Raw genomic sequence first — 26372 nt, 5'->3', positions numbered from 1 at the left:
CCAAACCCTCGTGGCAGTGATTAACGGGCAGCCAATGCTGAATTGGTGGAGATGTGACTTGATGAGGAAGAAGTGACCATCAACAGCACACCAGTGTGAACCTTTCTGCGGGAAATCCCAAACCCTGGCCCTCCAGGCCCTCACTGGCAACGGGAGATGATGTGTAAGCTGGTGGGCTGGCCTAGTTCTGAGCTTTTCCTGAGCCAAAATACAGCAGAAATGAGGAAGTATTTCAACTCTTCACTAAAAGTCAGGAAATGATGAAGTTCTCGGATGCATATCTCCACCGGCACCGAGGAAAATGGTTTTTGATTCCTGCGAACAGCCACGCTGGAGAAGATTTGTCCACAACCCCATTAAATGCCAAGTCCCCCTTTCACATAGCTGGTGGCACCTGGCATGGAGAATGTTGTGATGTTTGAACACACACACGTCACTCGGGGTGGAAATGCCTGCAATTTGTAGCCGGCTGGCTTGGGGCGGGCAGAGACCTCCACATGGACCTGGTGCTGTCCCCCTACCTACCTCATACATAGGAAACCATGAGCCTACGGAGACAGACCCATTGCCAACTTGCCCTCCCCAAATTTCCTTCCTGCCACCCCAAAACTAAGCAGCTTCCCAAGACCCTTAAGCTCAGTGCTCAGCATCCACCTCTCCACATGCACCCTATGAATTCTGGAGGGAAGGAAGCAGGGATCCCACACCAGGGCCAGGGAAGAGGCATCCACCCTTGTGGCTTCCACACTGCAGCGTTGGCACACGTGAGAGCCCCGACAAGCTGAGCCGGAGCAGCAGGTCTGGGAGCGACCACAGCCAAATTTTGTGCGAACCAGAGCAAAGAGATCTGCGGGTGTTTCGGGTGCTTAGTGTCTCGAAAGGAATGCTAACAGGTTGATGTTAAAATCTTTAACCCCATGCAAGGCTGAATGTCAGCTACAACAAACTACCCAGGGCGGCAGGGCGGTTCAGCCCGGTGATGGCTGCACTCCCAGCGATTAGTGGTGGTGCCAGCAAAGCAAACCGGGTCCCATCCTACCAAGAATTTGAGGCTGGAAAGGGCTGAGCTGCAAAAACAAAATGGAAGTTTCAGGCAAAGAAGGAATGAGCAATGCCAGAAACATGCCTGGAGGAGAAAGCACATGATGCTCTGGTCCTCTTGGGAAAAACCAACTGGCTGCAAAGAAAACCCACAGGATAGGACCCCAGGGCCGGGTGCTGTTGTGCCAAGCTGGGAAAGTGAAACGTGAAGTTATTTATAAGGTGCTGGTAGCAGGAAGGTGCTATTTGACCCTGCGGGAGTTGCAGTCTGGCTAAGGCACTCAGTAAAAATTGAAAAGTGCCAGACACACAGCACAGGGCTGGGGTAATTTTATTCACGATCATTCTGCAAAAAGCTGTCCTTCCTGGCTCTCTTCTTATTTACAGTCTCTACAAATAACTTGTTATTTACTGAGCATTTTGCACTTCTGCAGAACTTGTCATGTGAGGATATTAGAGCATCTCACAAGCGCAAATTGCATTTATCACCCACAACCACAAGCACTTGCACTTAGAGATGATGTATTTAAAAGGAAAGGATCACACCAAGGCATTATTTCCCTTACAGAGCTAAGCAAAGCAGCTCCATGAGATGCTATAAGTCCCACACACGAGGAAGGAGCCCATCTCCAATCTGTGTCACAGATAAGGCAACGCAGAGCCCAGGTCTTGCTCTATAAATGCAACTTTTAAAGTACAAGTGCAGAAGAGTTGGATACAGCTGCTGCTGTAGGAAGCCAAAAATCAACATGGCAGTAAGAAAGCATCTTTTCTTGGTTTAACCCCCTCCAAAAAAAGGGGAGGGGGGAGGGAAGATACTTGCAGACCTAAATAACCTTGTTACTGCTAGGGGTATCCCTCTGGCACCAAGTGCAAGGCTTTGTTGATTGCTGCAGACATGCTGTTTGGTACAGAAGAGCCCCAAGCAAGCCAAGGCAGTTGAAAACCCACATGCATGGGGCTGTTCACCCTCACCAGGAGCACCCAAAAAAGCCCCAAAACAACAAATCCAAGCGGCCACAATAATCAAGCAACCAAGGCTCCAATTGCAAACACACCTTGTTTGAAAAATAAAGCATCCCTATCTATTTACAGTCTATCCCACAGCTTCTACCAAGTTGACACTTAAAATAATGAATTAGTCTGAGGGTTGAGAGCTGGGGCTGAGATGTCTGCGTGCACGGAACTCCCCAGGAGCAGCACTGCAATACCCATGTGAGCCCAGCAGTGCTGCTCAAGCATGTTTGGTTTTAATTAGGTTGGAAAAACTAACTCCATCCTTCAAGACCTTCTTCTTCCTCTTGTATTTCAGCACTGTGTGGTTCCACGAGTGATTGTGCAGAACTGGGTGTGTTCAAGAGCTTGGGCTCCTTTGTAAGAGGAGAAAAAAGGGAGAAAAAGCAATCCTGCAGATAACACACTGCAGGGAGACTCCCAAAGCCAGCTCCCACTCTACCAGGGAGAGAACGCAATCTTCCAACAGCAGGGTGGCTGTTACCTGCCCGACCTGGTAGAGCTGAACCTTAGGATTAAGCTAACATCAGGTCAGAGCTGGATTTGACCCATGGTCATACAGCATCACTGGCAAACAACACGCAGTACTAAAGGGGCTGAATTTGGGGCTAGGCAGGAGCAATTCCACACATGCAGCTCTCAGCACACTGGGATCTTTCAGGATCAAGCCAGGCTTAGCATCTTGCCACTTCCCCTTGAGCATCTCAGGAGCCTGACAGTTTTCAGCTAAAATTAAAATATAGAACCAACAAATCTGGGAATGTCTCTCTCCTGGGAGAGCTCACATTTTTCACAGGAAGCTTCCCCTCCTCCCTCCCCGTAAGCATTCTTCATGCACAGATGTCTTTCTCAGCTGCTCCCTAAATCTCTCTGCCACACCAGCATCGTCTCTTCCCACCACATGTAATATTTTAAAGCCACTCAAGGCTGAAACTTGTTCAAGGCCAAGCAATGAGCTCATCTGCAGTTTAATAACTTAGCACCAGCTCAGGCTGTCAGCAGCAAATCGCAGATCGCGAGCTTTGGAGGAAACGCCCAGCATCTGGCTCCGATCTCTATGGGTTTTTACAGCACATTTCCTTTCCCTGGAGGATCCTTACCTGGACAGCAAGTACAAAATACAAAAATAGGTGTATGGGTAAAAAACAATGGTATTTATGAGCTGGTAAGACCATGGCTGTCTCAGTGCTGGCTGGAGGGGTGTTTTTCTGGTGTGCACCCAAAGTCCTGTATGGGGCTGTGATGGTTTGGGGAAGGTTTGCATCAGCAGAAGGGGAACGTCCCTGCACCCCTGAGCTGCCCCGAGCCCCTGGCATGCTCAGGGGCACCAGCAAGAGTGGACCAGAGATCTCAGTGTCTCCGAGATGCAAATCCTGCATGATGCTGCTGCACTGATGCCCAGGTCAGGCAGGATTTGGGATCAATGACACAAGCAAGCAGAGAAAGCCGGGATAATGGAAAGGGCTGAAAGCATGGTCCCACTCTGCTCTTTTTGCTGCTCATCCTCCCTGCTCTCACCCATGCCCTTCCTGCAATGTGTCTGACTTGTTTCTAGCTTTGGGAGGCCAGGAGAAAGCCAAACCCTCACCAGTCCCTGGGGACAGTTTACCAGCTGGGGGCAAGGACGGAGGGATCACAGCCCCCTGCCACCAACTACCTGCATTCAGCCTCTGCAGGAGGGGTCTTCTGCTGCAATGCAAACATCGTACATTTCCAAAAAGATAAAAAAGAAGGTTGTGAAGGAAGTAGCGATTTAACTCAGAAGTCCAGCAGGAAGAAGCAATGCCTCCCTCCACGGCAGCCAGCTAAGGAAACTTCCTGGGCACAGCCATGGAAGGCACAAGAGTTATTTCCCAGTTATTTTGGGAAAACAGCAGCCAGGCACGGGTGCAGCCACAGACCTTGGGATTCCTTTTTGCAAGCAACAACATGAAACAACCCAGCTCCCCATACCCCAGCCCAAAGTCAGGGCTCACCACTGACTTCCCCAGGCAAACCCTACACGAGCGATGCCATTTTCCCAGTAAAAAAAGGAAAAAAAAAAAAAAAAAGGCAAACAAGGCATTAGGAGTCATAACCCTAGCTTATCTTTCCCTCTCGCTGGGCACAAGGATTTGTTAGTCCCTTTCTGTTGCCTGTCAGGAACTGCAGCACGACACCAAGAGCCCAGCAGTCGGCTCCCCGCGCTCCGTTTCCATGAGAGCCGGCACCACGCGATGCTCCCCCAAGCCACCAGGAGCCAGCCATAAGCAGCGGAAGTCGGGCACATTTTCTCTTATTAAACTATTTGTCACTGCGCACTGAATTGCAATTAGAGGAAAATTCAGCAGGTCTGTGTGAGAAGCCAGACGATAGAGCAGGGTGCTCAGTCGCTGCTTTTATGAACGTGGGGGGAAGGCAGTCACTGGTTGCCCAAATGAGGTTACTGTGCAAAACATCGCCCAGAGCTCCTTCGGTCGCAGCTGCTCATAAATATCCCTAGAGCTGCTATTTTGGCCAGCACCTCTTCCAAAACTGGTTCTTATCCACTACCAAGCGCCAGAGCAGCATAATGGATCGCCAGGCAGAGAGGCTGGTATTGTAAACAAGCATTGGGCATGGAGGAAGAGAGGGATTAATCCTGAGTGCAATCCATCACCCTCAGCAACTCCTCTGGGGAAGGTGACTTCATGAGGAGGGTGTCTGCCGCGACTGAGGCCGGATCAGAGATGGGCATGGGAGATGGGACGTGCTCAGCAGCGAGCACAGCACGGGGTGCGCACAGGCCCCAGGGCTGTTCCACGAGGGAGGACGGATGGAGCTGCTCGGTCCCATAAAACACACTATTCCTTGCCTTTAATCCTTAGGACGTTCAGGTCGATCACCAATCCTCTAGAGTCTGGTTGAGATTCGTAAGCCAGAGAAGAACTGCGTGTTTATGGATCTGCCAGCTGCAATCTTCTAGGCCTGGCCACAGCCCCTGGAATCAGCCCCCACCTGTTTTGCACGGGATCGGCCCTCCTGCATTTGCTTAATTGCTAACTAGTTTGCTGTCCGCTGAAATAAGGCCAGGCAAGGTGGCCAGGCACTGCTGGGAAGGACTGGAGGGCAGTTGATTCTCCAGGTGCCCAGCACCCCATGGCACCCACAAACACCCCTGTAACCAGCCCAGAGACAAGGGTGACAGTCCCCAGCCCAGGCAAACCAGCAACTGCTGCCGCAAATTTCTGTTTGTAATCCCCAGGGTGCAAAAGACTGGTGCAAAACCGGAGTTTTGCATGGGATATTTTCTGTTTAGGAGAGTAAATACTAGTCAGAGACTGCTGATTGCACATTCAAGCCTCAAGTGAGGGTACATTTAGAGAAGAGTAAACATTTACGGGAAGAAGTAAACATTTGCCTGGCAGATTGACTCAAATAATAAATGGTGGCAGCCCAAACCCCCTCCAGGAGGCTGGAATTTTGGAAACACAGAGAGACGGATTAATGGGCAGATAAGATGCTGCCATCCCGATAATAAACAACCAGGAATAAGAGATTGGCAGAAGAACGTGCCTCCTTTACTTTAAACTGTGAGGCAAATGTAATTACTCCAATTGGAGTTAGGCCAGACCACAGCTTGCAGACTTTTTCAGGAAGGTGCCTGTGGATATTTAATGGGAACAAATAGCCCCCCACCTTGATTTACAGAGCCGGTGGGATCCCAGTACAGAAAGGGCTTAAAAGCACTGCCTGGGGAAGGGAACTCCAGGCTCTGAACAATTCAGACAGTTTAGGTCCACCAATGCCTTTAACACAAGCATTTGTCTTAAGCTCACAAAATATTATTCACACATCCCTCCTAAAGCAGCAGGAGCTGTCCACACCCTGGTTTCCCACCCAAGCCGCTGCTGGTCCATCAGTTTGGGACCACTGCTCCTGCTGGGACCCCAGCCCCTGCAGAACCCACACAAGGAGGCTTCAGGTCCCTTCTGTCCTGCCCCATTAATTCTCCTCTGCAAGCTGCAGCTCCCCTTAACAACTCTGTGGCGAAGCATTAAGAGAAAATATGACAAATTGCATCAAGCATCCGCCATTTCCAGCCTCATGTGTCTGCTAGAAGTGCTCGCTGGAGAAAGCCCAGAGCAAACCGCAGCATCCAAGCCTCGGGTCAGCAGCAGGGCTGCGGTTTGTCCCTGCACTTCAGGGTCACTACTGCAGTGCAAACCAGGAGCAGCAAGCTCCTCTTTTGCCCTGCAGCTACCATAGCTTTTAGGAATCTCCCGTTTCTAAAGAGACCTGCTCTTCAGAGCACCACCATGGCACCAGCTGCTGCATTTTGTCTTTAACATCGCTCTGCTTTGGGTGCCTTCGGCTACTACAGGCCCTGCAGACTGCACAGGGACCCTCATCCCAGCAGGGGCCAGCCCCATGTAAAACCCAATTCATCCTCCCTTGCAAAAGGCTCTGAGATCTCAGTGGGCAAACAGCCTGACAGGCCAGGAGGCATCTCATCTGCTGACAGGTAAGGACCCAGCCTCGTGGCCTAACCTTGTTCTGCTGCTCGCTCACGTTAAGGTGCCGATTGCCCCTGCTCTGAGGCAGCCCCGGGACGTGGCTGTCTCTATCAGTCAGCTGCCAAGAAAAGCCCCTCTAATTAGCTCACCCTAGACATCCAATGTTCAGGCAACCTGAGAAGGAAAACCCCACTCACGCTGCTCTCACCTTTGTTTTCCAGCCCAGGAAACGCAGAGCCCTGCATGGCTCTCCTTCTGTCTCCTGCTGTTTGCAGCTGACCATCCAGCAGTACCAGCTAAGTTTTTAAGCTTTCCTTAGGTCCCCACTATTTTGTTGGCAGCAAGTTGTAGCTCAAAGACCTCTTGGACTTGGAAGGGGACAGGAGATGCCTTACGGGCACTCAAGTCTTACATTTGAGCATGCAGTTCTTGTGTTCGCATGCACCTCTTTGTTTACAGGAGCAACAAAAAGGCAGCACTGGGATCCTTGCAGAAAAGAGGAAGGGATTTGCAAGCAGAAGGGCGGGATCACTCATCTCCCTAATTTCCACAGCCTGTTACAGACCGCCCGGCGTGTGGGCACACAGCAAGCGAGCGATTCCCGATACGAGGGCAGCACTCAGCACCGCAGCGCTGGGAATTACGGCGGCGTCTCACCGCACACGCTACAATCCATGGGAGTTCCTGAAGCCACAGCGAGCCTACCAGCGCTTTGTGCAATCTGCTCTTATCTCTCACCTGCTCTTACCGAATTTAATTAAATGTAACGAGCCAAGCACACTTGCTGTACACAGTCCCACTTGCGCACCCAGCATGGGCAGCCTCTGCAAAGGGATGTGCCAAGAGGAGAGCCCACGAATCCTGATTCAGGTGGCCCGACCTTAATAATGAATCCATCAAGCAACCAGGCCTGGCTGCTGTCTGTCCATCCTTCCACCTGTCTGTCCTCCAAGTAACTCCAGAAGGCAGCCAGTTTCATCCGGCTATGGGAAAGGGGCAAAGGTGATTAAGGTCTTTTAAGTTTTGGGGAATCGGCAACAGGGGAAGGAGGAGATCCCAGCTAGGGGAGGACCAGGACCTGGTTGCAGCAGACGGACAGACAGCAGGACAGATGGTCCACAGCTGCCATCGGAGCTGCTGAGCTGGGACCTCAGGCAAGATGCTGGCAGAAGCTGGGTTTCCCCAGAGCTAAGGTTTGCTTGGTGTGACGGCCACACTGCACTGAACCTGCAGCGTCGATGGTGTTACCGTACCACTGGGAGCCTCCCGTACCCCCCCAGAAGAAATCAATCCCTTCCTGCATGTACAATAAGAGCCTGCAATCCAATAACGGCTACCTAAAACCCGGCTTCACTTCCAAGCCCTGGGTTGATTATTATTGCATTAGCTACGGAGGGACATATTGTTACTGCTCAATAAATGTAACCTCTACTTCAAAGGGACTGAATTTCAGCGGTGGAAGACTACACAAATGCTTTGACAATTGCTTTGGGATCCTTCGAAGCAGGTAGATGCCAGAACAAAACCTGAAATCTTATTGATACAGACTTTATAGTAAAAATGAGCAACGACGACTCCTCAACACAGCTGGCTCTCAGAGGAGGTTATTCGAGGGGAGTAATTGAAGGCATCGCTCAGAGAGAGAAATATTCAATTAACTCCTTAAACCAGCTGCCATAGAACAATGTGAGCATTAGCAAAAAGATCATTTAAAGGAACAAACTGCAGCTGACTCCAAGAAAAGCATCTCAAGCCATTTTTTGCCCCATTTATACACCAGCAGGAGCCTGGGTGGGAGGAGAGCAGGGGCAGAGGAGGCAAAGTTGCTTGGGAGGAACACGAGGTCGGTGGATTTTAGCTCAGAGCCAGCGATGGGGAGGCAGGGTGGGATGTGGCACTAAAATAAAATCTCCTTCAGCTAACGGCCTGCTGTTCCACACCACATTCGGAGCCTCTTTCTGCTCTTGCTACCTTCTCATCGCGTACGAGAGGCTTCCAGCAAAGGAGCAAAACAGGCAAACCCCACAGCACCAAGCTCGTTTTCTTACTCAAGACAGAGCAACAGGAACAGAATAAAACCAGAGGTTTCCACAGCTTCCACCCGCTTGCCAAGGAGGCCAGCGGAGCACAAGTAATTAATATGGACACCATGAATTTCAGTCCTTTCATTTGCAAATCCAGCATCGCAGTTCACCTCAAGCATAGACAAAGTCCATTAATAAAGCAGATTCTTGTAATGGGATTCAAAGCGATGGCAAATCAATACATAACAGGCTTGTACGCTAGAATAATTTATGCTTTGCATAATAATCAGGGCAACTGTACTTCTGGATACATATGTGGAGACACACTCAAGCCCAGCCCAGGCCACCTAAGGAGCTCAGCAGGATGCAGCCAGGTTGAAATTCCCAGCAGCAAACCCAGATAACTGTGCACGAAGCGGCCACAGCATGGGGAGGATAAGCAGGAAGGTTACACAGCACACAGGGTTGGCACTCCTAACGTCACCACACATAAGAAATATATCTCTTGTGCCTTCTTGTCTGTGTTGGAACAACAGAAAGAGGCTTCCCGGATCGCCGGGTTTTGGTAGAGATCCAGTGCTTTGTTTTCACTCTGCCCACGGCCAAGGGAAAATTAACAGCGTATTAAAAGCTCAGCTCTCAGAAACTCTCATTGCACTGCCAGGCTGTCCATGGCTTTCCCCCAGTGTTCACCTCCCCTTCTGCAGCCTCCAGGCCACGTTCTCCCATCGCTGAGCTAAGACACCCACCTGCCTGTTCCCAAAAGCCAGGCGAGGAGGGGAGGGAGCTGCTGGCTGTGGCCCCCATCCCACTCCAGCACATCCCGTGCAGCGCAGCTCCCCGGTAATCCCATCTCATGAACCCGACCTGAAGCTTACGGCTCGTTTCCCTCCAGACACTGGCAGCAGATGGACCAGAAGTGGTTTTATTAAGCACCCATCACACACACCTTTGCACAAAGAAACCCACTGTGCCATGCTACCCCAAACTATGGGGTCATAGTGGCCAGCCCCAGCCTGGGAAAAGGCAGGGTTATCACCCACTTCTCCTTTGAACTCCTCATCAAACCTGTGAAATGCTTTTTTTTTTTTTTTTTTCAGGATCTGTGCCTAGAAGTGTGTCATGGCAAGCTGGCACCAGAGCTAGGGATGTCTCCAGCCAGTCACGGCCGTGCTTGCTTCCAGCTGGAGGATGCCCAGCCCCGATGCCCACCCGCGGCGAGGGTTCCCCCGGCACCGCTCTCCTGTGCCCGGCCCTGGCCAGAGGTGCAATTGTAAAACTTTGTTGTGATAGAGCAAAAAACTACGTGAATTTGATTTGCCTGACTTACGTCAGCAAGGAACTCAGTGAAAGTGCTCGGAAATGGCAGCAGAAGCACCACCAAACGGGCCCGGCTTTGGGGATGTCCCCCAGCCCCGTTCTTTATCAGCAGCAGGAGGCAGGGCTCTCCCTGTTAGATCTCCCTTGCAATCCTTCCTCAAGCATGTCCCACGTGCCTGCAGCTCACCAGCCACCTGCGTGGACCAGAAGAACCAGAGCAAGCTGAACCCACAGCCCCTGGCTCACCCCGCAGCTGCCTCTGCCTGGTCAGGTCCCCATCTGCACAAGCCTTCAGCTGGGAGACCACGGCTCTGCTCTCCTCCTCTGCAATATCTTATCTCATGCTTGGCAAGCCAGAAAATCACTTAAATACCTGGTTAACTCTCAGCACATGCTTACACCCTGCTGAAGCCAAAGGGCTTTGTAAAACCTCTTTCCTCTGCCCCTGTAGGGCTCAGGGGTGGGCTTTGTGGGCACACAGCGCAGGAACCCACCCTTGGCCAGAAAGAGACCCCGCACTTGGCCAACGATGAGAATTCATTCCCAGATCTCATTTACACAGCAACCAACCAGCCTCTGCTCTGCTCCACAATTTCTGCCCCATTTGCAGGCTCCGGGTCCTTTCCCCGGGGGAAGAGGCACTGCCTGCACCCCAAACATGAGCAGCACCCACGCTGGGTGGCTGCCGCTCCCTCGGGAAGGCACTAAGAGGCGTTGGAGTCCCCCGCGATTAAAAATGAGAATATTTCTGCTTTGTTTGACAGCCAGGGCCATTAAGCTGCTCTTGTTGATATTTCCTTTCCCGGTGGATATGTCGGGAGCACACGTGCCAAACGAACTCGGGACGACCTGGAGAGCAAACCTTTGCCCGAGGAGGGTTTGCTCAGCATGTAGCGGCACGCTGCCCTCCAGGTTTCATCATGCTGCCCTTGCGAGCACAACCACACCTAAAAACCACACCTAAAACCTGCTTCAAGGGGAGCACAGCCTCATCGGAAACCTGCTGCTCCCACTGCCGAGCCCCGCTGGAGCTGATGTGGCCCCACTGGAGCTGATGCGCCCCAGCAGACCCAAGGCAGGTTTCAGCTCTGGCTTCTCGCAGCTCCCAGCCTGCTGAGGAGCTCCCTGCCACCGCTGGCTGCCACCCAGCCACCACTTTTGGGGTGCGACAGCGGGACCCAAAGGGCCATGGTTCCTGTGTCAGCTCCTGCTTGGTGTTTTCACCCCCACGGGAGCACAGTGAGCTCCATGGCCTGGTGCTCAGGTAGAAGCCTGGCCTTCCAGGGTTGGGTCTTGCCAATTTATAAGGTCAGAGGAGCCGACACGCAGCAAGAAAGCAGTGCTGGCAGCGAGCTGTGGCTCACAGCACTCCACTGGGCCACACGGGATGAAGGTCTAAGTGCCCTGCACACCTCCTCCTCCCCCCGACCTGCATCCTCCAGCCCCTGGGCTCCACACACACGTTCCTTTGGGAATGTAGAGATTCCTGCCTCCACGCCCTGGGCTATTTCCCTGCCTCCTTATAACATTACACCGCCCCAGGAAGCGTCCCCGGCCAGAAGCAGAGGCCTGAAATGCCGCCGGTAACAGAGCACCCCGCTAATCCTCGTCCTCCTCCCTGGGTGGCTGAGCCTTCCTGGGCAGCTAAGCCAGGCCCCATGAAGCGCTGTGGCCAAGGAACACTTCCACAGGTGCTAGAACAAAGTCCTTGGCTCCCAGCTCTCACCGCAGCCCTGGCGTTACCAGCCGAGAACATTTCTTTTCCGACTTCTGAATAGCCAACGCTAGTATTTTGGACTGGCAGCCTTTCCTGAAGCTAGCAGCAGAGGAAGAAGAACCCGAGAAGCCTTCAGGATGCAGGACCAACTTCTTAACAGAGCTTTCCAGATACAACAGCGGGGCTGAATAAGCGCTGAAACCTGATGCAAGACGACGAGCTGAGCAGGAGCAGAGCCAGGATGAGCTCATTGCACAGCCCCACGGCCGGCCGAGCCTTCCCCCCCTGCTCTGGTCCCACTGAGACACCCGTGACCCTGGGCTGGAACTCCTCAATTGGCCACGAGGCAGCCGAATAAACGGCCGGTGATCTCAGCAGCGAGTCAGCACCAAGACGTGACCGCTGCAGGCCTTGGGCTGGCTTCCAGCAGCCGGAGCAGCCAGCCCATGGCCCCTCGGGCACCTCCAGCCTCACCCCCAGGGCATGCAGGGGAACCACGGCGTCCCCAAAGAGCTAGGAGCACTGAGCACAGGGTGATGCAGACCGGCTCGTGGGACCCTTTTCCCCTCAAAAAATGTCAGGGAATCACGCTTGAAGGAAAGATTCCTTTTTGCAAAATGTTAAATGGGGAAAAAAAACAACTTGTTTCTCTCGGCAGGAGCATAGGTCGAGCCAAAGCCACCACTGAGGAGTGAGGAGGGTTCAAAACCCTACCTCTAAGGGCCAGCAGGCTGACGAGGAGACTCATCTTGTGCTACCACGTTCCTTCTTTCCCTTTATCTTCCCCTGCTCAGGAAGAAGCAAGCAGCAGCTGCTCTGAGCCGCCCACGGCCACGCCGCCCCTGCCCTCAGGACCTGCCTGTCCCAGGGGACAGCAGCCACCAGGCTGCTACCTGCTGGGAAAAAAGAAAGGTTGTTGGAAAAAAAAAAAAAAAAAAAAAAGAAATGTGGTCAGAAAGGAGCACACAGGGAGGGTCCTTCCCAGGATGAAGCCTCCCCACCAGCACCCTACAAAGCGTCCTCTTGAAATACCAACCACAAAACCAGAGCTGCATTCCCAAGCGTGCCACATGCAGCAGGAGAGCCACCTCCCAGCCAAAGGTCGGGCTCCAAGCAGGTCCCCAGCGATGCCGTCTCCAGCGAGAGCGAGGAAATCCCCATCTCACCCCCTTTGGCATGCAGGCACGTGGCACAGCAGCAGTTACTTGCTGCAGGAACGCAGGCAGAAAGCACGGGGATAAAAGCCCACACAGCACAACCCTTGTCCAGTTGCTGGAGGTGAGGTTTTGGCTGCTAACAAGAACGCTCGTGTAATGTGAAAGGTGTTTTAATCCTCATGTCTAATTACACCGAAATTGTTGCAGTGTCTTTTAGGGCGCTGTAAATGTAAATAAGAAAGATGACTCTTCTAGACAAGCCTGGTGGGGATGGAGAAATCTTTTAGAGAGCCACAAGCCACATTTTGGCCATTTCCTTGCACATATAGTTTATATTTTACACATATATACACAAATGTAAGATCGCAGTCTATAAGAGGCTTTTTACACCATTACTACTGCTTGCACACAAGGTATGAGAGTCAGAAATTAAAAAAAAAAGCAACAACCCCCCCAAGACATGAAAACGAAGAGAAGTTATTCCTTGCTTTCAAGTCAACTGGCAATAAGTCCAATTTCAGGATTTCTGGTGCTTTAGCCAGGAGGTTGTTGAGGCTGCTGCAGCCAGTAGGAACCAAAGGTGAAAAGCTGCCTGGCTGCTTCCCACTTAATTGACAGCACGAGCTGCAAACGAGCCCCGTGCCACTCCCTGGCACATCAGAGATGGAGCTTGGTGAGCCTCCAGTCCCGCCAGGACGTGGCACGTGGTGGCCAGCAGCACAATGCCATTGTCCGTGTGCAATCCAGGACTGCAAAGTGACCTGGAGCTGCACGCACCGTGTTTTATTCCTGCCTTTGGGGTTATTTCAGGTTTGTATTTTTATTTTTTACCCATTTTTTTGCATATTTTTTTCCGGCACCACCTCTGCAGGGAGGGCTCACAAGCGAACACGACTCCTGCTAGAAATGTATTTGATTTACACGGTGCGGCAACGTTGAAAGGGAATATTTTAAAAAAATGGCTTGCAGGAGTTTAGCTTATTTATTTCCTTTGTGTTGGTGGAGAATAGCAGCTGCCGGGCAAGAGCTGACAGCACGGCACGCAGAAATCTCTCGCCACGTTTCAGGGAGTTAATCCCATCAGAGAGCTGCTGCGTGTCTGCCTGAGCAGGGGCGGGCATGGCTCGCTGTAGCCAGACCTTGCGTGGGCGCAGCCGGGCTTCCCCAAACTCCCTCTGCAGCTACAGTGTGGGATGGAAAACAGAGGAAGGAGCAACTACCCCTGAGCCCACGGGAGGGCAGGGAGAGCCCCGAGACCACTTCTTCTGTGCATCAGCCTAAAAAACAGGGGGAGTGGAGCCATGCATCGGGACACCAGCTCGCGTTGCAATCACGCAGTTGCCACCTGCACCGTGCCGGGTGCTGCGCCGACGCAGTCCCAGGTCACTTGTGACGCACCCAGGGTGTTCCTAAAACCCGGAGCAACCTTAGGAGCTGCTGCTGCCCTCCATCCTGATGCCCAAGGCAGCCTGGCAGCTCTCATTTCTCAGCCCAGCAGAGCTACCGTGGCTCACCCCTTGGCTTTCATCCATGCCCATCAAGCGTTGGGTTTGGGGTCTTCTCCAAGCCTGTTGCACCACAGCCACACCACAAACAACACCACAGAGACCTGGAAGGAGCCTGTTTGCACCGCCCACCCTAGGGATGCTCTGCTGCAGGTGCTGAAGAGCACTCGGGAATTGGGTTAAAAGCAACGTTTATAAGGCAAAGAGAAGATGAAAAGCACAGCCCTGCACTCTGCAGTCAAGAGAAGAGAAAGCGCCGGCACAGCACAACACCTGCAGGAAGCAGGGCCGTGCTGAATGCTCTTAATTCCTCTCCAAAGCTCTCCTGCACAGCCAGGCTGTTTAAATTGCAGCCCTCTGCCCGATTCACTGGGCAGGCAGTCCCTAATTCTCATTACACAGCTTGCTAATGGCACACACAATAATTTTGTCTGCTCGAGTAGAGGCTGCGAGGCAGCCCCAGGAAGGGAATTGCTGAGGCAAAGGTTTCTCTCAAAACACCCCAAGAAAAATGGGATGCTGATTGGGGAGGTAATGGAGGAGGCCATCAGCTGGAGCAGATTAACCCCACTTTTCACAGGGAGTTTCAAAAGCCTCCCCATTTGCCCCTCGAAGACCCACTCAGCCCTGCAATTTGCACCGCTCAGAACTGGGAGGCGCATCCCATCTTACAGGAGTATACGATTGAGTGAAAACGGGCATGTTCGGAGAGGTTAAGGGAGGAAATTCAGCCTTTCCCGTGTTTTATCCCATGCTTGCGTGTTTTTATTTACAGCACGCAGTTTTTAACCATCAGGCAGAGTGGAGCCTCAGGGACTCGGTCGCAGGCATTGCGTACATGGCTCGGGGGAAAGAAGCCTGGAAAGAAAACCCTTTCTTGACGGGTTTCTAACTTCCCTCCCTAGGGAACCAGGGGATTTGGATGCTTCTCTGGGGGCTGGTAGGGGTGAGGAGGTGCGGCTGTGGCAGGGTGGGACCCCTCAGGTCACTCACTCTCTTCTAAAAACCCCAGAGGTAAAGACATTTGGCTCCACAAATAGGCCTTGCTAAGGGAGAAAAAAAAAGGATTGGGTTGCACAAGAATTCAACCCAATGACATTAAAATCCACTTAATACAGCCATTTAAAATGGCTTTATGCATTACACGCGTTTACTTTAAAGCATACATTTCAAACAAGCCACTCAAGATAATGACAACCTATGGCCACGCTTTCATGTTAACCGGCGTATGTCAGCCCAAGCAGCAGGGCGTGCTTGCTGCCAAAATTTTAGGGGAAGTCACTGATGAAACAGCAACCAGAAAAACCAAAGTACCTTGGGCTTTGGGGGAGCCTGACAAGGGCAAAGAAAACATCTTCGCTTCGTTGCCCTTTTCAGAGAAATGCATGTTTTTGCCTTCCAATCTGCAAGGAAAGCTGCAACCTGAGAGCCAAGCTCGCTAATTAAGGTGGCCAGAAGAATAATTAATTGTGTAAAATTAATACTCTGGTTAATGGATCAGCTGGTTTTAAATGTAAAATGTGTTCTGAGAAGTTTGTGTGCCCTAAATATCCAGCATACTTTGAGGTTTTTGTCTGATCAAATCCCATTCAAATACTAATTTCCTGCATTTTGAACTCTAGCTTTCGTCTCTGTGTAACTTGAGTCACAAATCTAAATAATAATAATAAAAAAATAAAACTGAAAGCAATCAATCCTGTAAACCCAAAATTCCCCGCTTGCCACCAGAGTAAAGCCACACACAAGGAACCCTGCAGCCACACAGCTCCTGCTCGGGGCAGGAAGTATCACATTGCACCCAGCTGAACCCGCCTTTTACAACCCAACAGGAAAACATCCTCTTGCTTAAAGGATAACCAAAAAAATCCTACCCATAAAACCAGGCTGCTTAAATCCAGATCCCCTCCTTGCTGATTTTGGCTGCGGTCACTGCCACGGATAAGTTGTTCGTACTCACATCCCAAACTGCTTCCCACTTTCTGCAAGCTGCCATCACCCAGGAAGCCCACAGCAACCACAGGCAGTGAGATTTCCCCCAAATCCTCCCTTTTTCTGCTCACAGAGCAGGGAGAGCTGCATTTTGGGATGAGCAAGTACCAGTTCCATGCCCTGGGCTGGGAGAGGCACGGAGGCAGGTTGATGCCGCCCTGCTGGGAGATGGGAGCTCCACCCTCATCCTGCTCCCAGACATCCAGCATCCCTTCTGGTCCTAACCACAGTACTTTTCTGCATTTCCATTTCAGCTTTCCCATCCCATTGCCCCCACTGCTCACCGTCACTCTGGCATGGCAGCTGAGGTGGGTATTTGCAAGCACACTGATGTCCCTACTGGTGTTTTTGGCCAAAAGCTGCACCAGAGAAGCGAGAGGGCTGATGTGTGCTCAGAGGGGACTCCCCAAGACGTTCGTTTGGGGGCTGCAGATGCCAAAAGTCTGCTTCTTCCCCATGTCCCCACAGCCTTGCTCGGCTGGCGCAGTGATACATCAGCATCGCATCATAATTCCTCCCCTGGAAGCATGCCTGGATAACAGTGGGAAGCAGGAACCCTACAAGCACCTACTTTCTTCCCTGGCTGTAGCTAGCAGGGGACTTCTCCTTCATGGATTAACATTCTCTTGGCAATTCAGTTTCCATCCAGCAGTACCAGTAGGGAAGCTGGTGCTCAAAAGGAGTGAGCAGGATCCTCGGTGTGCCCCAAAGCCAGCAAGAGGCACATTAATGGAAGGTGGACAACTCTCTGCTACTTCTCCGCATGCTGATCTCGATAAGCAAGTATTGAGACTCAGAGAAATACAAGGAAATATGGAAATAAATGACAGAACACTGCAATGAAACAAGCTTTGTTAGCTCTACGTGCCACCATAGGTCAATGGGGAGCTGACGTCGTGCGGGTCACTGTCCCCAAACCCGATGGGGCTCGGCTGAGCCCTACACATGCAGCCCTGTACCACTGGGCTCTCCCTTTCTAAATCAGAAAGCTTTTGCTTTCCCAGCTGGCACTCACTTTCTGTGGCTAAAGGTAAAGCAAGGAGCTAAGAAATCCAACATCTGCTTCCCATCCTCTGGAGAAACGCACATGTCCAGCCTCTGCACCCAAGGGTCCTGCAGCGCGCAGCCTGGCTGCTGGGGGCTTCTTTAGTTAATTAACATTCACTTCAGCCCAATTCCTGTGAGAGGTTTAGGGACAGGGCCTTAGCAAAACCTCTTGTGCAACACGTGAATGTAATCCCTCGCCGCATGAGCACAGACACAAACATTGCAAAACCTCCCGAGGAGGGCAGGCAGCGGGAAGCGGCAGGTCTGGAGCGAAGCGGTGCCAGGAACCCAGCTGCTATTTCCTAGAAACCAGCCTCAGAAGGAAAGGGGACATGAAAGAAAAGAAACCAGCGGCAGGCAGCCCGATCAGAGCCTGGGCGAAGCAGAGCTCAGGAAAAACCTACAAAAAGGATGCACGGGCTGCTTGAACCAGCGCAATGCCCAGAAATATCCTGTAAAGAAACGCCTACACCGAGATCAGCCCTGAGCCCTGATCTGTAATGGAAAGAGAGCCAAACCTCATGGAAAATATAACAATGAGGCCATAGGGCATTAAATACCCACTGAGACACACAAATGCATGGGGCACCTCCCTCCTGCCCCGATGCTTGTCCGAGGCTTGCCTCAAAGGCTCACCCCAAGGCAGGCATCCTGCCCGTCGGGGAGCCTGGGAGGTGCAGGACTTGAAACCTGAACAGTCCTGCAAAGATCTGAGGAACTCGGAGAGCCACGAGGTTGCCAAGAAGCGAGGTCATAGCCCCTAGGTAATTGGAGCTAACTCTTCAATTTGGAGAGGGATGGAAAGGACAATTTGCTTTTGCTTTCCGAGGAAACATTGAATTTGCCATCCAGAGGTCTTTTCTACAAAAACTGGGGGAGAAAGAGGTCGAGCTATACAAAAGAGAGATAGGGAATTAAATCGTATTGGGCTTTTGGCTAGGGCCTGCAAAAGAAATTAAAGGCTAAAAAATCCCTTATCTCTTTGTACCAGAATGAAACCAGTATTAATGCATAAGCACCTCCCTTACCTAAGAAGAGGCCACGGCCACTGACCCCCCGACACAGGGAATGATGCCATCTACACGAAGCTGCCAAGAGGGGGGGGACAGGTTGGATTTCAGGTGCCCTGCGGACTGGAGCCCCGAGCTGCCCTGCCACCAGACAGGAAAGCAGAAGCAGCCCAGGTGAAAAACAAACAAACAAACAAACAAAACACCAAAAAAAAGATGCGATCCTGGTGCTACAGAAGCAGGCGAAGTGGTGGCCAGGGGCTGCCGGCCAGCAGCATCTCCCAGCCGTGGTGCTCCTGGCTCTGCCGAGGGCACGAGCAGCCCACACAGCCCAGCTCGGTGGGGCCGGGGAGATGCTGTGGGATCGGGGGAATGCTGAGCTGGGGTCTCTGGTGGCTGGTCATGGAGGGAACTCGGCCAGGATGTGCCCTTTGGTGCCAGAAGGTATAGGAACACGGCGCTCAGCCCTGCTTGGGCTCTCCTTGTGTTGCAAATGGAGCCTGCCTGGGCGTGTTGCAGGGATTGCATTAATGCGTTCGCTACCGGTGCCGATTTCTGTGCTTCCTGATCCCAGGGGAGACAGGGAAGTTAGGAGAGGAAACCATGCCAGCAGCACGGCGAGCATCGCTGCTGCAGGCACAGGGAGAGAGGGAGCTGGGGGCTGCCCCCACGCTGCGGGGCGGGAACTGCCTCTGCCCTCCCCCTGCATCTCAGCATCCCCCGTCTGGCTCAGGACGAGCAGCAGGAGCCCCCTTCCCGGGGTTTAATTAAAGCCGGGCTGCTCAGATGCTGAGCAGACAGCGGGGCGCATCCACCCACGGATCCCACGGGGGAAGGAAAAAGAACAGAAGGAACCAGGATGGGAAACCAGGAAGCAGAGAGAGGACAGCGCACGAGATCAGCTCTCAGCAGAGCACGGCAATGAGGCCAGAACCGCCCATTTGGGGTGGGAAACACCAAACCTCACTGCCATCAGGCATGTTCATTTGCTGCCAATGCTACCAGCAGCCTGGGGGTTAAAAATATTTGCACAAAGCACCGGCGGTGGTTTCGTCAGCAACTCAGGCCAGAGGAAACCAACTGCTGAGCCCCAAGCGGCAGCGCTGAGCTCGGGGCCCTGCGAAGCCGTGTTGCCCAATTTCCACCTCGCCGTGCCGCAGCCATAGGCAAGGGCGTCCCCAGCCTGGCACTAAAATCTGCTTCGTGTCTGCCTGTTGTGTGGGGGCACCACGCTCCTGGAACAGAAGCGATGGTGCCAAGGTCCAACAGCATCCCAGGGGCTGCAGGACAGTCCCCGTGGCTGGCACAAGGGGACAAGGGCAGACACGGTGTGGTCCGGCTGCGTTGAGGTCACCTGAACCCACAGAGCTTCCCAGGGTCTGCTCGAGGCATCGATACACACACCGAATACACGGCCAAACAGGGATATTTCAGCAGGTTTGCCATCTGTGGGGCGAAGCACGTGCTTCAAGGCTGGTGCAAAACAGTGTCTGGCATCCTTGGCGGAGTTGGTTTGAATCTTAGACGACGAGACACCAAAACCCATCCCTTTCACCCTGCCAGAGACACCGTGATCACCGGCAGCTCAGCTGACAACGTATCCGCCTCGACGTGGAGAGGACACACAACAGCATCTGTCTCCCCTAAGGGTCATTTGGGGGAAATGAGCAACCCTCAGAGCACTCCTGACCCGCCACGACCGATCCCGATGCGTTTCTCTGCCAACCTCCCTGTGCAAGCCAAGAGCAGAGCCCAGAAACGCTGGCAAAAACCAGATGGGGAGGGACTCATTAAGTAGAAAAATGCTACTTAGAACCAGCAACAGTAAACACACTGCTTACGAGCTTCCCAAGCCGCCCAGACCCTCCCAAGGCAGCCTTGGGGTCTCTCGCAGCCCCCTCACCCCACGTTGTTGCCTTCCCCTGGGAGCTTCAGGGACACACCTGGGGACAGCTCACGGGGTTGCACGTTCACGGCAAGGGGCGGCCGCCTGCACCCTTCGGGCTCTGCAAAGCTCAGCAGGCATCAGACCATGCCGAGCCCCATCCCCTTCTTCCAAGCTGAAGTTATCGCGGTGCCTTCACCCCTTTTAGGGGCTCTGAGCCCCGTCCCCAGCCTCGTCACATCCCAAAACCGCCCAGGCATCAGCCAAAAAGCCACCTGACAAGTCACAAAGCTTTACCGCGACTCGGACCTTGCAATTTGGCTTCCGGCCACCTTCGGCGTCCCAAGGGTTTTACCAGAACACTTTGCCCTGTTTTCCCCTTTTATTTAACTCCCGGGACTGCTGTCCACGCCGTGCCCCAGGCAGGCGACGGCCGAGCCCGTGGCGAGCAGCAGCAGCAGCCCCTGCCCTGGCGAGGAGGGCACGCCGAGCCCCAGCCGATGGCAAATTCCTCAAGCAAGACGTAATGTGCTGGGAAGCGCCTCGCCATCCCGCTTGGGAAAACGATCCGTTTGGCAGCAGAGAGGAGGAAAACATGCTTTGTTTTACAAATTCTCTCCCCAGCAGGAGAGACACTCCCAGAATTTAATACACTGACAGTGCTTGGCTGCTTTAACCACTGAAACTCAAGAGGACTTCAAAAAAAAAAAAAAGAAAAGAAAAAGGAAGAAAAAGAAAAAAGGGATGCTCTATACAATATTTAAGCCTCTTGCTTCCTGCAACGCGTGGCAATGGGCACGGTAATCCACTGGCATGGAGAAGATGCAATTCTCCCACCCCTGAGAGCCTTAGGGTTGGGGTACAGGGTCCAGGAGCGGGGTCCCAGGTGTCTCCAAGAGCCAACATCATTAATTCAGCTCTCACCATCCCGTAGGACGAGGCCCTGTGGCAGCTCCATGTGGGCAAGCAGCGAAGATGCTGACAGGTCGATCTGGGCTTTGCAGCAGGGAAACTGGATCCCGACTTGTTCAGCACCAGGACTATTTCCATGAGAGGCAAGTGGCTCCATCCACGGGGCTGGGAGGCTTCTCTGCTATCGCGATCCCAAATGCTGGCCTCACCAAGACGGGAAGCGTTTGATCCTATTTCCACTTACCCTCAGATGTTTCTAACTGCCAAACGCATCCTATGTGCTGCATGGGCAAGGATGGGTTACGGGGAATCACCCCTCATCAACAGAGGGCAGCACTTTTGGGGGAGGGGGGTTAATAGGGCGGTTTGGGAAGGCTCTCAGCTCCCTGCCATGCGTTACCAACCCAGAAAGAAACAGCCACCGGTACTCCAGCTAAAAAACCCATCACTGCCTCAGGCTGAGCAATACGAGCACGAAGCCCCGCTCACGGCCGCTGCCAGACCTTGCAGGCAGTAAGAGGCTGGGCGTTATTGTGGGGGAAGGCAGGGGTCAGATCGCCCCGGCTCTGGGGATGTTTGTGACCTCTCCGAGGAGCAGCCTCGAAGCGAACGAGTCTGGCCGGCTGCTATTCCCATTTTTAACCTTTTTAAACAAAAAGCAGCCTGCTTCCTATCTTTGCGCTTTTATAGTTGTTTGCAACCTCCAAAGCATTTCTGGAAATGCTCCTTAATCCTTGCAGGAGCCTGTAAAGGAAACAGCGGCGCTCCCACTTTGGGGCTGTGGACGAGAGGGGGAAATTGGCCAAATTTGGTGAAATGCAAGAGGCCAGCAAACGCAGAAGGCAGCGCGTGCCAGAGGCTGGTGGAGCACACACAGGACCTGTCTGTGCTTTGGCGCAATGGCCATTTGCTGCCCTGCCCCTTTGCTGATCGTCGACCCCAATTTTTGGGGCGTGGGGGCCGGCAGGCAGGAGGGGTCCCCTTGAGCCTCCTCTCGCAGCCGGTGGATGGGGATTGGGCAGGGAGCTAGGTCAAGGAAAGCCAAAAATCTGCTCAGCCTCGTGTCTGCCAGCACGCTCATCCCACTTAAACCAGGGATGGAGCACCTCCAAAACGCAGGGATGCTGTCACCTGCCCCCTCGTTAGCGTGCTGGGCTCGCTCCAAAGCTTGATGAAGTCAGTGGAAAGACTCCCAGTGACCTAAATGGCTGGGATTTTCAAAGAAAACAGTCAAAACGCAACTGAGAGCTAGTTTTGCTGGAAAACCCCAGTCTTGCAGCCTTATCACCATCATCGTCGCACATTAAGTTTGTAATTACACAGCCCAAGCAGCAAAGCCCCTCTGCGATGGATGCTGCACCACTGCTAACGAGAAGAGGTCTCTGCCCCCCTTTTTTCCCCCAAAACCCCACATTCAGGAGCTCCCAAAGCCTCCACCACCGCCCAGCCCCAGCTGCCTCCCCTGGGAGTGATGCCAGCGTCCCCGCAGCCGCCAGCACACCGACAGCCGACCCGTCACAACCCACGGCCGTCAGGATCTGCTCAGTGGGGCATCCCACATGCGCTACCCAGAGGCAAAAGAATAATACCGCCTCATTAAAAATGTGCTTCAAGTCTATTATAGTATCTAGGACAAAGTGTTCCCTATTTTGACACTTTAAGATACGTTTTATCAGAGCGAGCTCTTCAGCAATGCTCACTCACGACGACTTATCTGACTGTAACAGGTCCCTTGCTTCCCCCAGGAATTTTAAATCGATTTCTAGCCAAAGTGGAGACCTTTTTTTTCCCTTGGCAGATGATGGGATGCCCCCATGATGGGATTTGTCATTAGGGCAGTGCCCGTGACACATGCCCACACCTTCCCCAGCCATCCCACAGACACAGGAGGGACGAGGACGGTCCAGAGCATCACCAAGAAAAAACAGGACCTGAAGCCAGGGAGAACTTGGGAACAACTCACGGTATTTCACAGGCACCTGACTTACTCTGTCTGCGTGTGCAGGGCTGATAGAAACACCCTCTAAAATTAGCACCCGTCCCTCTGCCAGCTCCAATGGGCTCCTGTCACACGGTGAAGCTCGGCGGGGCTGCAGCGGCGCAGCTCTGGGGCACGGAGCTGCCACCTGGCTCACGGCCACCTCAGAGCCTGCTCTGGGGCGAGGGCACGTCCATCTCGGAGGGCACCTTATCTCAAGGCTCAGGGCCAGTCTCAAGAGGTTTCTAACACAAAAGCATATGAAACTGTTCAGATTTCTCAGCTGGGCTCCTCCAAAGACAGCAACAAGTCGCGTAGCTGTGGGCAGAGGGATGCCAGCCGCTGGGGTAATGGGAACGTGCCTGGGGTGGGGCGGGTGACGGGGTCAGGGCGATGCCCGGAGCGACTCATCCACTTGTGAAAATGTTAACAGGACCTGAAAATGGGGGGAAAATGCAAAAAGCAAAGCCCAAACGCGAAGACGACAAGGAGAAACCCGCAGGGCCCTGGAGCAGCTGGATTTTCACACGGACAGACTGACGCTGAGCAGAGCTACGGGGCCAGAAGCTGCTCCCAGTGCCCCGCGAGCTTTCCCCCAGCTGGTCAAACTGGTTGTGCTGAACACCAGGACGCCGTGCAGGCTTCTGGCATGAAAACCCGAGCTTGGTGAAGCCCTACTTTCTGTTTGCATGGAAAACTTGCGGCTCCTCAAAGCCCGGCGTACCCCAGAGCCTTGAAGACGCCCAGCGCTTCGGTCTCGTTATCATCTTCTATCAGCAGAAAAGGTTAAATGCGAATTTCCTGGGTGCAGAGCAGCGCTCCTCGGCTGCCCTGCTGTTTGCTCAAACCACCTTCCCGTAGCGTTGCCTCTCAGCTAATGCCCGGCTCAAACAGATTTTCAAGGGGAAAGGTCTCGAGCTCGGCACAATTAATTCCCCCCTCTCCGACAGCATTTCCACAACACGAGCAGAACTCCACCGAGAGCCGTGCGTCAAAAGGAGCGAGCTAAAAAGCAAAGCTGCCAGCTGCTGGTGCTGCTCAGCCTGGAAGGAAAGAGCCAGTTCTCAAAAGCTGCCGGCTCGATTTGCCTCGGAGCTTTGCAGATCCGCCTCAACCACCCAACTTTTCAAAGTTGAGTGGGAACCTCCTCGAGTGGGCTGCGCGTGCCGCAAAACCCCGAGCTATCAGCGCAAGCCACCAAGGGAAGGAGAAAATGAAGCCAGCGGGGTTTCCTGACCATGCAAAGCACCTCCCTGGGGTTATTTCCCTGTGCCCAGCACCACGACCACCCCGCGGCTCCTCAGCCACGTCCCCAAAAGCACGCCACAAAAGTCAGACCCGTGAAGAAGAAGCACGTCCCTCTTTGCTATCAGGGCAGCACGCCGGATTTCAGGAACGGGATGCCTTTCGGTCCCGGGCTGGCTTTTCCCCACTGCAAGCAAGCAGCCCCCGGGGGAGAAAGCTGCGCGTCCTCACCTGCCGCAGGTGTCTCAGCAGCTCGGTGGCCTCCTCCTGCTTCCCCTGCTTCACCAGCACCAGCATGTCCTGGATCATGCAGATCCGCCGGTGGTAGGGGGGCAGGCTGCCGGCACCCTTGCCAAACTTCTCTCCGGACTTCACCACGAGGGAGGCGAGGAAGTCCCCCCGGTCCCTGGGGGACGCTTTCTTGCGCTGGTGGGTCGGGGGGCTCTCCCCGGCGCTGCCCGGCTGGCAGCCCTTGGTCTGCTTGGTGCCCATGGCGAGCGTCCCCGGCCCCCGTGGCCCTGCGGCTGCATGCGAGGGTGGGGGGCACACAGGGGGGGCAAGAGGAGATTGGGGGCGCACAGGGGGAGGCACAGGGGGATTAGGGGTGCACAGGGGGAGGCACAAAGGGGTACACAGGGGGATGCAGAGGAGGGTGGGGGGGATGCGCAGGGTGTTTAGGGGTGCACAGAGGGATGCAGAAAGGGGTAGGGGGGACACACAAGGGGTTTAGGGGGACGCACAAGAGGGATGCACAAGGAGTTTGGAAGGCGCACGAAGGGACAGGAGGATGCCCACCAAAGGGCTCGGGGGGCGCACCAAGGGTTCGGGGGTGCCGGCCGGGGCTCGGAGCCCCCCGCAGCTCAGCAGGGAGGCCGGTGGCCGGCGGCAGGGCGGCTCCGCTCCGGCAAGAGGAGGCGAGGACGGGCGAGCCCGGCTCGGAGGAGCCGAGGCACGGCCCCGCCGCCCCGCTCCATGGCTGCGGCGGGGGGGGGGGGGGGGGGGGGGGCGCGCACCGGGCTCGGCGGGGCTCCTGCCCCCGGCACCGGGCCGACGAGAGCGGCGGGGGCTCCTCGCAGCTCGCCCCCCAGCCTCTTCTTCCTCCTCCTCCTCCTCCTGGAGCCGAGGGGGCTCTCCAAGGGTTCGGGCTGGGGGGGGGGGGGGGGGACCAGGGCTGGCCACGACTTCTTGGGGGGGCAACTGTTGCGCGGAGCCGGAGGGGGGGCCCCGCCGGGAGGAGGCTCGGCACGGCTCGGCTCGGCTCGGCGGTGAGGGGCATGCAGTGGGGAGAGCCGGGGGAGGGCCGGGGGCGGGCACCGTGCACCGAGGCAGGGCTTGCGGAGGAAGCTGGAGCCGGACGGGGCTCTTCCTTCCTCCTCCTCCTCCTCCTCCTCCGCCTCCTCTCGCCCTGCAGCGCCGGGGCTTGCACGGGGGGCTTGCACCGGGGGGACTGGGGATAAGGGGCGGGGGGGGGGCACCGGGGCTGGGCTGCGGGGCGCATCCCGGCGGTGGTTCCCCGCAGGGGGCTTCTTCCTCCGAGGGACCGCTTCCTCGCCTTCAGCCCCACCTGCGGCTGCCCCGCCTGAAACCCCCCTTGTGCAGAACCCCGGCCCCGGCCCCGGCCCGGACCCCCCAGCAGCCCCCCAGCAGCCCCCCAGCTGGGATTTGGCCGCTCCTCCTCTCCCAGCCACCCCCCTGGCAGGGCTTGGGGCATGGGTTGAAGCTCTGGGGTAAGGAGGGTGAGGAACAGCCGGCGCTCACCTGCTGCAGCAGCAGACGGATGTCTAGAGAAATAACCTGGGAAGAATTCAGGTTTTGACTGCCACGGCCCCAGCAGCAGCCTCAGAGCCTCTCCTGGCGGGCTGCCTTCCAGTACAGATGTGCAGCAAGCTGCGGGCATCCGTCCCACACCGCTGCTCGGCCGGGCAGGCATCCCCTCCTGCACCAGTTGCATGCCACGGGGGCAGCCTGTAGCTGTGCAGAAATAACCCCGGAGCGGCTTTGCATCCTTTCTGCCTCCTCTGCAACCTGTGCAACCGCCCCTCCATGAGCACGC

General features: G+C 54.5%; 1 protein-coding gene across 1 annotated transcript in view; it reads right to left on the bottom strand.

The window, feature by feature from the left end:
* LRRC75A (leucine rich repeat containing 75A) overlaps positions 1-25579 on the bottom strand; it is a 69732-nt gene extending 44153 nt beyond the window's left edge. Inside the window, exon 1 of the mRNA XM_040532526.1 lies at positions 24551-25579. Coding sequence (XP_040388460.1) covers positions 24551-24811 — 261 coding nt within the window. The 5' untranslated portion in view covers positions 24812-25579. The remainder of the gene's footprint in view (positions 1-24550) is intronic.
* Between the last annotated feature and the right edge of the window lie 793 nt (positions 25580-26372).

Source organism: Cygnus olor, chromosome 20, assembly GCF_009769625.2.
Source record: "Cygnus olor isolate bCygOlo1 chromosome 20, bCygOlo1.pri.v2, whole genome shotgun sequence".
NCBI lineage: Eukaryota > Metazoa > Chordata > Aves > Anseriformes > Anatidae > Cygnus > Cygnus olor.
Note: the sequence above shows the minus strand (reverse complement) of the source record. Positions and strands in the feature narration are given on the sequence as shown.